This window comes from Fukomys damarensis, unplaced genomic scaffold, assembly GCF_012274545.1.
Source record: "Fukomys damarensis isolate Sample0158 unplaced genomic scaffold, DMR_v1.0_HiC HiC_scaffold_1, whole genome shotgun sequence".
NCBI lineage: Eukaryota > Metazoa > Chordata > Mammalia > Rodentia > Bathyergidae > Fukomys > Fukomys damarensis.
The window spans coordinates 53,947,766-53,959,633 of record NW_022900913.1 but is presented as its reverse complement, the minus strand read 5'-3'; the positions used below and the strand labels follow the sequence as shown (position 1 = coordinate 53,959,633).

General features: G+C 39.9%; 1 protein-coding gene across 2 annotated transcripts in view; it reads right to left on the bottom strand.

Moving 5' to 3' along the window:
• Nucleotides 1-541: 541 nt before the first annotated feature.
• Nucleotides 542-11,868, bottom strand: part of Ocln (occludin) — a 44,547-nt gene continuing 33,220 nt past the window's right edge. For both annotated transcript variants that reach the window (XM_010637313.3, XM_010637314.3), the window contains 4 exons: nt 7,918-8,130; nt 4,111-4,282; nt 2,546-2,587; nt 542-1,001 (listed from right to left, as the gene is read on the bottom strand). In XM_010637313.3, the coding sequence (XP_010635615.1) occupies nt 900-1,001; nt 2,546-2,587; nt 4,111-4,282; nt 7,918-8,130 (529 nt within the window). In that variant the 3' untranslated portion in view covers nt 542-899. The remainder of the gene's footprint in view (nt 1,002-2,545; nt 2,588-4,110; nt 4,283-7,917; nt 8,131-11,868) is intronic.

Genomic DNA, 11,868 nt, shown 5'->3' with positions numbered 1-11,868 from the left:
ATCTGCATGCTTGAAACAAGCCGTTTAATTTCAGAGACTTAATTGCAAGGACCAAGTTTCCTTATCTCAAAAGAAATGATTATAAATACAGTAGGTCATCAGAAGGGTTGCTGGTAGGGTTAATGAGATTGCTTAATGTGACAAGAAGTACTTAGGTATTGTTTTGACTGTCTAGGGTGCGTGAAGGTTTAAAAACCTCAAAACAGTTTTTTTTTTGGGTTTTTTGGGTTTTTTTTTTTTTTTTGCAGCACCAGGGATTGAATTCAGGACCTTCTTGTGCTTTCCAGGCAGGCGCAATGCCACTGAGCTAAATCCCCAGCCCTTAAATAGTATTTTGTTGTTCTTTTTTTTTTCTCCTAGTATGAAGGACTGAACTCACAGCCTTCACACTGGAGTTACATGCTCAGCCCTTTATTTTTTTCAGGAGGCTGATGCAGGAGGATTACTACGAGTTCAAGGCCAACCTGGGCTACATAGTGAGTTCAAGGCCAACCTAGAATACATAGCACAACCTAGTCTCAAACAAACAAACACCAAAGGTCTCGCTAAGTTGCTGAGTTGCCCAGGCCAGCCTCAAACTTGCAATCATTGCCTCCCAGAGTGCAAGAATTATAAATGTGTGGCACCAAGCCTGGCCCAGTATTTTGTTTTCAATACAGAAACCAATGTTTGAACTATGAGATCCTTAATTGGAGTGTTCAGCCTAACTGATTATCAAATGATATTTATAAAATGCTTCAATACTGATGATATGAAACTAATAATAAAAAAAGCTACCAAAACTTTGTAATGGTAACAAAGTTGTAGCTTCTTAGTTTACAGTCCAAAGTCAATTGCCTTCTGAGAACATTGAAGAGACACTAGAGACTCCATTTTTCCAGCAATGTGGCATCAGCCCTCTATGTTTTCTGTCTATCATAGTCTCCGACCATCTTCTTAATGTGTGATAATTTGCTCTTCAGCTGCTTGCAGTAATTCCTTTTACTTCTGTAATCTGCTGACTAAAGGGGTGAGGGAAATGAATCACACCAACCAAATTAAAATAGTTCCGCTGGGGACAGGATTTAGCTCATTAGCTCCTTGCCTGCCTGGTAAGCGCAAGGTCCTGAGTTCAATCCCCATACCAAAAAAATAAAAATAAAATAGTTCCACTGAGAAGGAAAAGGTGAATTTAAAAAGGGACCATTAGCTGCACAAAACTGCTTAGAGTGTAAACGAGTAAGGCCTAAATGAACTAAGGTTGTCTGGCTGTAACACCAAACACACAGGCAGCTGACTCTTTGCTCAATCTTTTCTACAAAGGATGTACTTACATCTAAAAATTGGATGAATTACCAAGAAAACTTACTGGCTTTTTTTTTTTTTTTTTTTTGGTATGAGGGATCAAATGAGGACCTTGCACTTGCAGAGCAGGCACAGTGCCACTAAATTAAATTCCCAGCCCTCTTATTGACCTTTTGATAACACATCATCTAAAAAATAATCAGTAAAAGAGAAACCATGGTAAGAGTCAACTGGGGAAAAATGATAAAATGTGAGTACAGAATAAGGAAACTGGAAATTTTACTATATGCCTCTTTAAGACTTTTATTTTAAATCGTGGTTTGTAAATCATAAAAATTTTAATGTAAAAATCTTCTAAAATGTTTTGGGTCAATACTGACTAACACATAGGAACCAGGGATGTAACTCAGTGGTTCCACTGCCTGCCTCTCAAGCACAAGGACCTAAGTTCAATTCCTGGTACCAAAAAAAAAAAAAAAAAATGACCAACACTGACAAGTATCATAAAAACACAGAGGACCAAGAGCTGCCCACTACAAGGGTGAATGAACCAGTCCCAGCACTGGGGATGCTGCCTGGAAGAATGTCCTGAGCCAGGCACATGCACAACCAGTGCAATCTCACTCAGAAGGATACACCTATCAAGTGTGTGCACACCGACAAAATGCTTGATGGTGGATGATGTGTAAAAGCCAAAAACCGAGGACTCAAATGTTCACTAGCAATAGAATAGATGATTAAGTTACGTTTAGTCATAAAACACAATACTTCACACCAGTAAAAATAAGTGTCCCACAGCTAATCCAGAGCATGACTGGTCTTACAAACAATGCTGAGCAAAAGAAGCCATATGTGAAATACATGCTATATGATTCCATTTATATAAAGTTTGAGATGGGCAAAATCAATCATGATGTGAAGAAAAAACTCTAAGAACTAGATGGAGTAAAAGAATATCAGTTGTTAGGACACAAGGAAATTGATTTCTTGGTCTGGGTGCCAGGCATACAGGGTATGGTCATGTAAAAATGAATCAAGTGTACACTTTCATTTGTGTATGTTGCTGAATGCACGCATCAACTTTAAAAAAACACACTTTTTGAAAAATTAGTATAGGTTATATAAAATCGAAGTTTCAACTAGTCATAGTGTTCATACTGAAATTATAGGACCTTCTGTCTATAATCAGTGTATGTGTGATAAAACAAAAAAAACACAGAAAAGTTCTTCTTGAAAGAATCTTATAATTCAGGATACTTACTCTCTTAACTTCTTTCAGTCTGTTGTATTCATCTGCAGCAGTCTATCGATGAAAAACACAAGGGAATATATTTAATGGGACACTATCTAAGAATAGCATTCCTTTTTGTTTTGTTTTTGAAACAGGGTCTTGCTATGTAGTTCAGGCTGGCTTTAAACTCACTATGTTGTCCAGACTGGTTTGGAACTCACAGTCACCCTCCTGCCTCTACCTCCTGAATGCTGGGATTACAGGCATGCACCACCATGCAAACATTCTTGATATTATACTTTAGAGCCAAAAATGACAGCTTCTGAAATAAATACAAGGAATTAAAATAAAATCATAGAGCTCTTAAAACTCATTGCCACTTGGCCTCAAGGGATCCAGTGGAGAGTCATTTCTGATACTGTATCCTTTATTCCAGTCACACAGGCAGGTAACTATTTGCTACTAATCTCACCCTCCATGACAGGCCATGTGTATAATGACATTAAAGCCAGCCTGGACAATCAAGCAAGGCTTTCATCTCAAAATAAAAGACTAGGGAATTTAGCTCAGGGGTCCCAGTACCTACCTTGCAAGCGCAATGACCCAAGTTCAATCCCCGGTACCAAAACAAAAAACAAAACAAAACAATCAAAATAAGACTAACAAAAGGGCTACGGATATGTTGAGTGTGAAAACTCTTGGTTCAATCCCTAGTCCACCAAACCCTCCCCCAAGAAAGGTCAATTCAACTAAACAAGGTTTATAACAATACCATACAGAAACCACATAACATAAAGAAGCTATCAAAGCAAAAAGTATGTCAAAACTGAAAAGCAGATCGCCTTAATGGAAACTGCAAAGATTATCTAATAAAATAAATATGAAGTTCCACTAAACCCAAAGTGAGAGGAACCAGCATCTAAGAGGCCATAGGGGGCTGCTGGTCCAACAAGCCCTCTAGTGCACTGCTGAGGGAAAGCAGTCCGTCCTGCAAGGCGGATTTTCAGCACATCCACACTCTGGCATTGGTTTTACCCAGAGAAGCAGACAAAAGTACAAAATTGCAAAAACTCCAGTGTCTCACTGCTACAGTGCAGCAGGAGGAATTCTTGAATGTCTATCAGCAGAGGGTTCTTACAAGTAAAATACAGCACAACAATAAAAGGAAAACTGTGTAGCTATTTTCACATATAAAAACTTTTAACTTCAGATTGTATCTGCTGTGTGCACTCCTGCAGGTTTTCCTAACTCATATGTTGAAGGTTTTCTGACAGTAGGACTCAGGGTGCTGTGCTTTCCTGTAAATCTATATAACTTCTCTATTGAGTTGTTTACAAAAGAATGATGTGCGTATTACCAATAGAAAAGTAGTATGACTATTTTCTTTAAAATAAGGGATAAAATGCACATTGAGAGACAACTGCTTTATAATTCTCAACTATATTAGTACAAGTTGCAATTAGAAAAGACTTTCTTTCAACTATGAAATTAGTTTTATGATTACTAGCAAAATTTTTATAACATCAGTACACAGGATGCTATAACTCTGAAAAATCAAATTCTAGGCAACATATAAATACCAAGTTTGAATTTACCATGTACTCTTCACTTTCTTCTCTATAATCATCCAATTCTTTGTCTAAACGGGAGAGTTCTTTATTGACCTCATCAAGTTCTGTTTGCAAACTCTTGTATTCTTGTAGGCCACTATCAAAATTTCGCTTGTAGAGCTGTCTCTGTTGATCTGAAGTGATGGGTGGATACTCTCTGAGAATTGAGAGAGAAAAATAACTAAATATGTATCTTCAGTAGACATTTCATCCAGTGTGCTTCCTCAAAGATCATAAAGCTGGAGGAGTACGGAAAATGACATTCTAGGTTTGTTTTTTATAGGGAGAAGGAAGCGGGATACAAATATGTCTATTAAGAAGGATTATATTTTTGCTGGGCATGGTGGCACATGCCTGTAATCCCAATACTTGTGAGGCAGAGGCAGGAGGATTGCCATGAGTTCAAGGCCAGCCAGTACTACACAGTGAATTCTCAAGGCCAGCCTGAACTACATAGCAGGACCCTGTCTCAAAACAACAAAAAACAAAGGAAAAAAGAAAGATTATACCTTTGGGCTGGGTATGCAGCTCAGTAGTACAGTGTTTGCCTAGCATGTAGAAAGAAAAAAATTATACTTTTTATGTTTCTGTTCATTTTTCCTCTTTAACTATTTCTTATAACTTTCAAAAATCAAGTTGAAAATAATTTATGAAATTTAAAGTCAGAGTCATAGGAACTCATTTATTTTCAAAGCACAACACCATATGGTAATGGAGGGAGTACTTACTTGTATTTAAAGTCTTCAGTTGAATTCTGAAACACAAAGCCTGTTTTGATCCTTTACTGGCACAGCACTAGCTGGGTGTGGCAGTTTCTTATTCCTACCCACAGTTTTTTGGGGGGTACCAGGGATTGAACTCAGGATCTTGCGCTTTCGAGGCAGGTGGCAGCACCACTGAGCTAAATCCCTGGTCTGCTACCTACAGTTTTCAGATTGGCTTATTTTTGGTTTTAATTTTCCTAAGTGGAAATAACTTATTTTGTCCTTTCATTATAGTCATTCTTTTTGGTACTGGGGATTGAACTCAGGACCTTGCACTTTTGAGGCAGGCGGCAGTACCACTGAGCTACATCCCCGGCCCTTGTCCTTTCATTATAAAAGCACACATTTAAAAATGTACACATAGGAGCTAGGGATCTAGCTCAGTGGTAGAGCATGTGATTAGCATAAGCAAAGTCCTCGTTTCAACCTCTATCAGAAAAAAAAAAGTACACATATAAAAACTGTGCTTTTAGCTGGGATGGTATCATACATCTATAATCCCAGGACTCGGGAGGCTTAGGCAGGAAGATCTCTGTAAGTTCGCGACCAGCCTGGCCTACAAAGTGAATTCCAGGGCAGTCTGAACTACATAGTGAGATTCTGTCTAAAGAACAAAAAAAAAAAACACAAAAACTGTGCTTTTGCTGGGTGTGGTGGGTACACAGCTGTAATCCCAACACTGGGAAGGCTGAGGCCAGATGATCACTGTGAGTCAAAGGCCAACCTGGGCTACATAGTAAATTCAAGGCCAGTTTAAACTCACATCAAGACTTCACGTCAAAAACAAAACAAAATACTTGTAGGGCTGGGGATTTCTACCTAAAACAAAACCAACCTTGTGCTTTTGATTATTTACTTATTTATTTTTGTGGTGCTGAGATTGAACCTAGGGCCTTAGCACTGAGCTACACCACTAGGCTTTTAAAATTTTTTTAAGACAGGGTCTGTTGCAAAGTCACCTAGATTGGATGGAACTTTCATCCTCCTGTTTTAGCCTTCCAGGGTGTTGGATTTACAAGCCTGCACCACCACACCTAGCACACATGCTCATTACAGAAGTAATCTGAAAATTCATTGAATTATGAAGAAGAAAAATTGGAATTCTGTATTACTTGTTTAAACATTACCAGTTATTCCCTGCATAGAAGATGATGCTATTGACCCACAACCTATTGAGAAAATATTCTGAATAGTTTCACAGGAATAAGATGCTTCACAGCAATGTGAAATTTCAAACTTTAGATCTAACAGTCTAATATCTTAATTTTAATGAGAAGAGAGTACTTGATTTGATCAAAAAGGAAACCAAAAATTTAGAGCTTCTCAAAGTTTTCAGTTAAACTCTTCATGACATAAATTAGGCAAATAAAACCAAGCATGGTGGTGCATGCCTGTAATCCCAGCACTTGGGAGGCTGGGGCAGGAGGATTGCTGTGAGTTCGAGACCAGCCTGGGCTACATAGTGAGTTCCAGGTCAGACTCAACTACATAGTGAGACCCTGTCTCAAAAAACCCAAAATAAATAAATAAATAAGGCAAATATGTTTACAGACAAATGGCTGAACTAGGCCAAAAAATTCTTTTGGTGGGGATGAACAAGGTGTCAGGATGGTTACTGAATAAGGGGATCTCAAGTCAGCCCTGCCCCATCAAATGTTCTGATTAACCACCATTCACTACAGGAAGAGTTCTGATGTATGTCCTGGTGCTCAAGACACTTATGCGTAAAAAGGCCACACAGCATACCCACATGTATTTGGTGTCAGTGGACTAGAACCAACCAGTAACATAAAGGAACTTAACCACAACCTTGGCCACAACATTAAACTGTTACCTCAGTTGTTTACTAAACTGTTTGCCAAAGTTCTTTGGATTAAACTTTAAAAGAAACTCTGGTTTTATCTTGAAAGTTTAACTTAAAGGTAAATGCCAAATTAAAACAATGCTGAGATTCTATCTCACTCCAGAAAGAATGGCTGCTATCAAGAAATCCACCAGTAACAAATGCTAGAGGGGCTGTATGGAAAAAGGTACCCTTCTGCACTGTCCGTGGGAGTGTAGACCGGTGCAACCACTGTGGAAATCAGTGTGGAGATTTCAAAAAACTAAAACTAGAGGTTCCATTTGACCCAGCCACACCTCTTCTTTGCATCTTCCAGAAAGAATTAAAAGCATCATACCACAGCAATATACGCACACTCAATGTTTATAGCAGCACAGTTAGTAATAGCTAAATCTTGGAAACAGCCCAAACGCCCTCGACTGATGAGCAAATAAAAAAGATGTGGGTTTTTTTTAATACAGCGGAGTACTACTCTGCCATAAAGAAGGATGAGCTTCAGACATTTATTGTTAAATGGATGGACCTTGAGACCATACTCTTAAGTAAAATAAACTGGACACATATGTTTAAATACCACATTGTTTCTCTGGTGTGACAAATCGAAAGTGGAAATAAGGACTGAAATGTATAATGGATGTTGGGAAATGGGAAGAAAGTGCTCAAACGGGAAGGGGAACAAGGGAAGGAGAAAGAAAGGAAGAGACAAGAAAAAAAGTGAAAATAGAAAAAATGGAAACAAAGCTTTTGTACACAGGGAGGGAAGAAGGCTTGAAGGGGGAGTGGGATAAAATTTATTAAAATAAAATAAAGGTAAATGCCAAAGGAAAGCCTTGGCATACTCATTGGGGCATTTTATAGAAGAAAATTCTCTATGCTTGTACTTTATTTATTTAAATGACCTTTCCTGAGTGGCTGTTAGTAGAAGAGCACGGTGATGTTCATTAGCCATTTCGTGGGGAAGCTAAAAGTGCACTTAAGACATGGTTACATCAAACAGATCCCCTCCACTTCCATCTTTATGACAAAAGGGCACTGTGGAAACACAACACAATGAGGTGCCTCCAGTTCTGGATAGAGAGGTTTAAAATGAAACTGTGGACCCCATGCTCAGAGGCAACAACTGCAAAGCTGGCTGCTTCAGTCACTAAGCAGTGAGGGGCTTGAGGGAGAGAAGAGGGACACTACCTGATCCAGTCCTCCTCCAGCTCGTCACAGGACTCGCCGCCCGTGGTGTAGTCTGTTTCGTAGTGGTCTTGCTCTCCTTTCTTTACCTTGCCTGCTTTTCCCTTCGTGGGAGCCCTTTTTGAAGGTGTCTCTAAGTTACTGGTGCTGCTGTACCGAGGCCGGAAGTCATCCACAGGGGAGGTCAGGGGAAGCTCCTGCGCCACTTCAGGCACCCTAATAAAAACATGGGACAGTGTTCAGAGACCAAGGAGCAACCCTGCCAGTGCACTGTACTCACAAAGGCAACATCTCCATGCAGGTAGTCACTCGTGGAGTTCGCACGCTAAGCACTGAGCACAGGTCTAGTTTCCCACACTCGCTTCTGCACCAGCTCAGAACTCTCTAATGTGTGCGAGTAGCGTCCAAGTTCTGAATGAAGGTCCTTATTTTTCTTTGCAGTACTGGCCATGGAAGCCAGAGCCTTGGGTGTGCCATGCAGGGCCATCATGCCTGCTGCTCCTCCACCTTTGTTTTGTAATCTTCACGAGAACACAGACTCGGTATTCTCAGAACTACACCCCCAGCACTCCAGGGAGGAATATTTTTGAACTTCTAAGCTAAATGGATCTCAGATTTCATTTTAGGAAGTTCAAGCTGCTCTATCAGAGGTGTTTATCTGCACCGTGCCAGGGACTTACTCTGAAAAGGCTGCCAGGAAAATAAAGACCATGATTCTTTTCTACAGGTTCTTCCAGTTCCACAGAATGCTGTGTGGTGAAGAGGATGCAGCTTATCTGACTAAGAGATAAGGGTTTTGCAATACTAAGTTTATACTACCATGTATCAGTTCTCTTTTCAAGAAAAAACTTTGAAAACCCTAAAAATCTAAACTAAAATGCTTTATAGTGTAAAGGAGTAAAGAGTTGAGTGAGTATTCTAAAAACTGCTGTTAATCAATGTAGAAGCCATGTAGAATAAATGCCCAGGCTACCGTCACACTATTTCCCTAATGTAATTATTTAATGTTGCATCAGATTTTAAATTGCAAATAACACTCCTGCCACAAGCATGAAAACAAAGTGTACCACAGAAATAAAATACCAAGGGCTGGGGCAAGTGTAAACTATTTCTGCATAGCAGAAATACAGCTTTAGTTTTCCTCTTGTTCTAGAATGGTTTGAAGAAAAATGAAAAGACCAAAGAAAGAGGCTCAGACTTTCTAAGTATCAGTCTTGCTATTCAGAGCATCTATTCAAGATGTCTAGAGTTTCCCCCCTCCTTCTGTGTCCAACTTAAAGAAGCCATTATCTTGAGTTTTATCCAGCAAGTTTACTGTTTTTGAGGTTATCCAGAGCTACTTTATTTTCACTGTTGTCAGAGCCTTAGATTTCTAATCCCACTTCATTTCCTGTAGACCCTGAAAGCTTTGGCAAATGTATGTGTAGGTGAGGGTGGGAGTGATATATTTTTCTTTCTAAATGTATTCAGGCAACCTGTGACTTTCTGTGCTTTTTTTTTTTTTTTGGTACCGGGGATCAAACTCTGGTCCTTGTGCTTGCAAGGCAGGTGGCTGAATCATTGAGCTAAATCCCCGGCCTTTGTGCTTTCTTAATGTTACTTCTTTTTTTCTTTTTTGGTATCAGGGATCAAACTTGGGCCCTTGCGCTTGGGAGGTAGGCAGCGGAACCACTGAACCAAATCCCCAGTCCTGTTAATGTTACTTCTTTTTTGTTTGTTTGTTTTTTGAGACAGGGTCTCACTATGTAGTTGAGTCTGACCTGGAACTTACTATGTAGCCCAGACTGGTCTTGAACTCACAGCAATCCTCTTGCCTCAGCCTCCCAAGTGTTGGGATTATAGGTGTGTGCCACCATGCCCAGCAATGTTACTTCTAACAGAAGAAAAATGTGTCTTTCTCCATGAGTCAATAATTAACAAGTTCCTAGACATTCTGCCAGCTTACAGCTGTGCTTATTGCTTTGAAGTTGAAAACAAAAGCTTTAGAGCAAGTCTATCCTTAGAGGTGGAGATCACAGAGGGAAGAAATTAAAGGACAACTGAAAATAGAAAAGGGGAGAGAGGAATCCAAGCAAAACTCTTGCCATAATGTTACAATATTACATATTGATAATATAAATCTTTACCTTCAAAGTTTGCACCTCTCCTCTTTCTATACCCTTTAAAACACTACACAGTACACACTGGCTCTGGTATGAAAGCTAAAAACAAAGTGCTTTATTAGCAAAAGAAGTATTTAAAAATTGAGAAGTAAAGCATTTGCCAGCATGTGCAAGGCAATGGCTTCCATCCCCAGTACTACAATTAAAAAAAAAATGAATTCAGAGTTATGGAGTACGTATAGTCTCAGTGACCTCCAAACCAACTTTTAGAACCAAGTCCTACTCCAAGCCAGAAGAGGTAAACAGCTCTGTGTTTCCCAGCTCCCCTCTCCAGCAGCCTTCTCTCCTTACTCAGACATTCTCAACCTCACTTGGTCTCTGAGGTTGAGGTTCTCGTTTTTTTTTTGTAGTGGGGATCGAACTCAGGACCCTGCACTTGAGAGGCAGGTGGCAGCACCACTGAGCTAAATCCCTGGCCGGAGGTTCTCACTTTTGTTCACACACTGCCCTCCACATGCCTCTGCTGCTCCTGTCTTTGTTCTGACTCAGTGTGGCTGTTGTATGCTTTTTTCCACCTTTCTTTGTTTTGCTTTGTTTTGCTTTTTTGGTACCTGGGATCAAACTTGGGTCCTTGCACTTGTGAGGCAGGCGGCAGCATGCTTTGTTTGTTTGTTTGAGACAGGGTCTCGCTATGTAGTTCAGGGTGATCTTGAATTCACTGTGTAGCCCAGGATGGCCTCAAACTCGCAGAGATCCTCTTGCCTCAGCCTCTGAGGTGCTGGGACTATAGACAGTTGCCACCACACCTGATACTCTTTCACCTTTGTTTTACAATCCCCCTGAGAACACAGACTTGGTATTCTCAGGAGAACTGGCTCAGTATTGTGCCAATGACAGATGTCCAAGATAATTACCAAACTGAAAACAGATTCACAAGAACCCTCCTTTTCTGATGACACACAGAATCAGTGAAGGAAGAGAAACAAACAAGACATGATCAACATCAGTGCTACCACTGTTCACTGTACATGCAGTGTCTAAGGGCTGCTCCCATTACTGGGGAGTACGCAGAGCCTGGCCAACCAGAGAACTCCTGCTTTGATGCAGGAATGGATGACAACGCAGAAAGGGCTGGTGAGGATCTTCCTGGTACATGAGCTTTCAGAAAGGAAATTTCATTTTCTGAATGCTCAACTGGAAGAGCAGTGCAGCTTGGAGACTGCAGATGGCCATGCCGATACAGCTGAGGCTCTACTGAGAATAACGCCATTTGCCAACAGTTGAGCAATGGCACACAAGAGTCCTGTTGTCTTCTGAGTCTCTGGATCACACAATTCCTGAAGTTAGCTGCATTCCTTTTTTTTTTTTTTAAATGAGTTTATTGGTACAATGTAGGTCTACAATACAGTTACATTCATCATTGGGATTCTGTACCTTTACATGATAGGTCTTGATTCTCATTTTTTCCCCTTGTCCCTGCCCTCCCTTCACCCCCTCCTCCCCTTCCCATTTACAAACACTTTGTTTCCATTTTTTCAGTTTCTCATATTTTTTTCCTCTCCCTTATTACCTTTCCCCCACCCTTCCCACTTTCCCTACACCTTTAGCTCTTTACTTCCTATTTCACATTATTAATTATCTCATTAGGATCCTGTGTACTATTACAGTTTTTCACACCAAAGAAACTATTCGGTATTTCAGTTAAAGAAATCTCTGTGTGAACATTAAAAATAGGGAATCCTAAAATAAAACTAAAAAGGAAAGTAAAAGAGAAAAGGCAATGATGAAACATTAAAATAATCCTTAATTCTGAAGATGAAAATGGTCCCCGAACATATTTAAATTGCTTCTT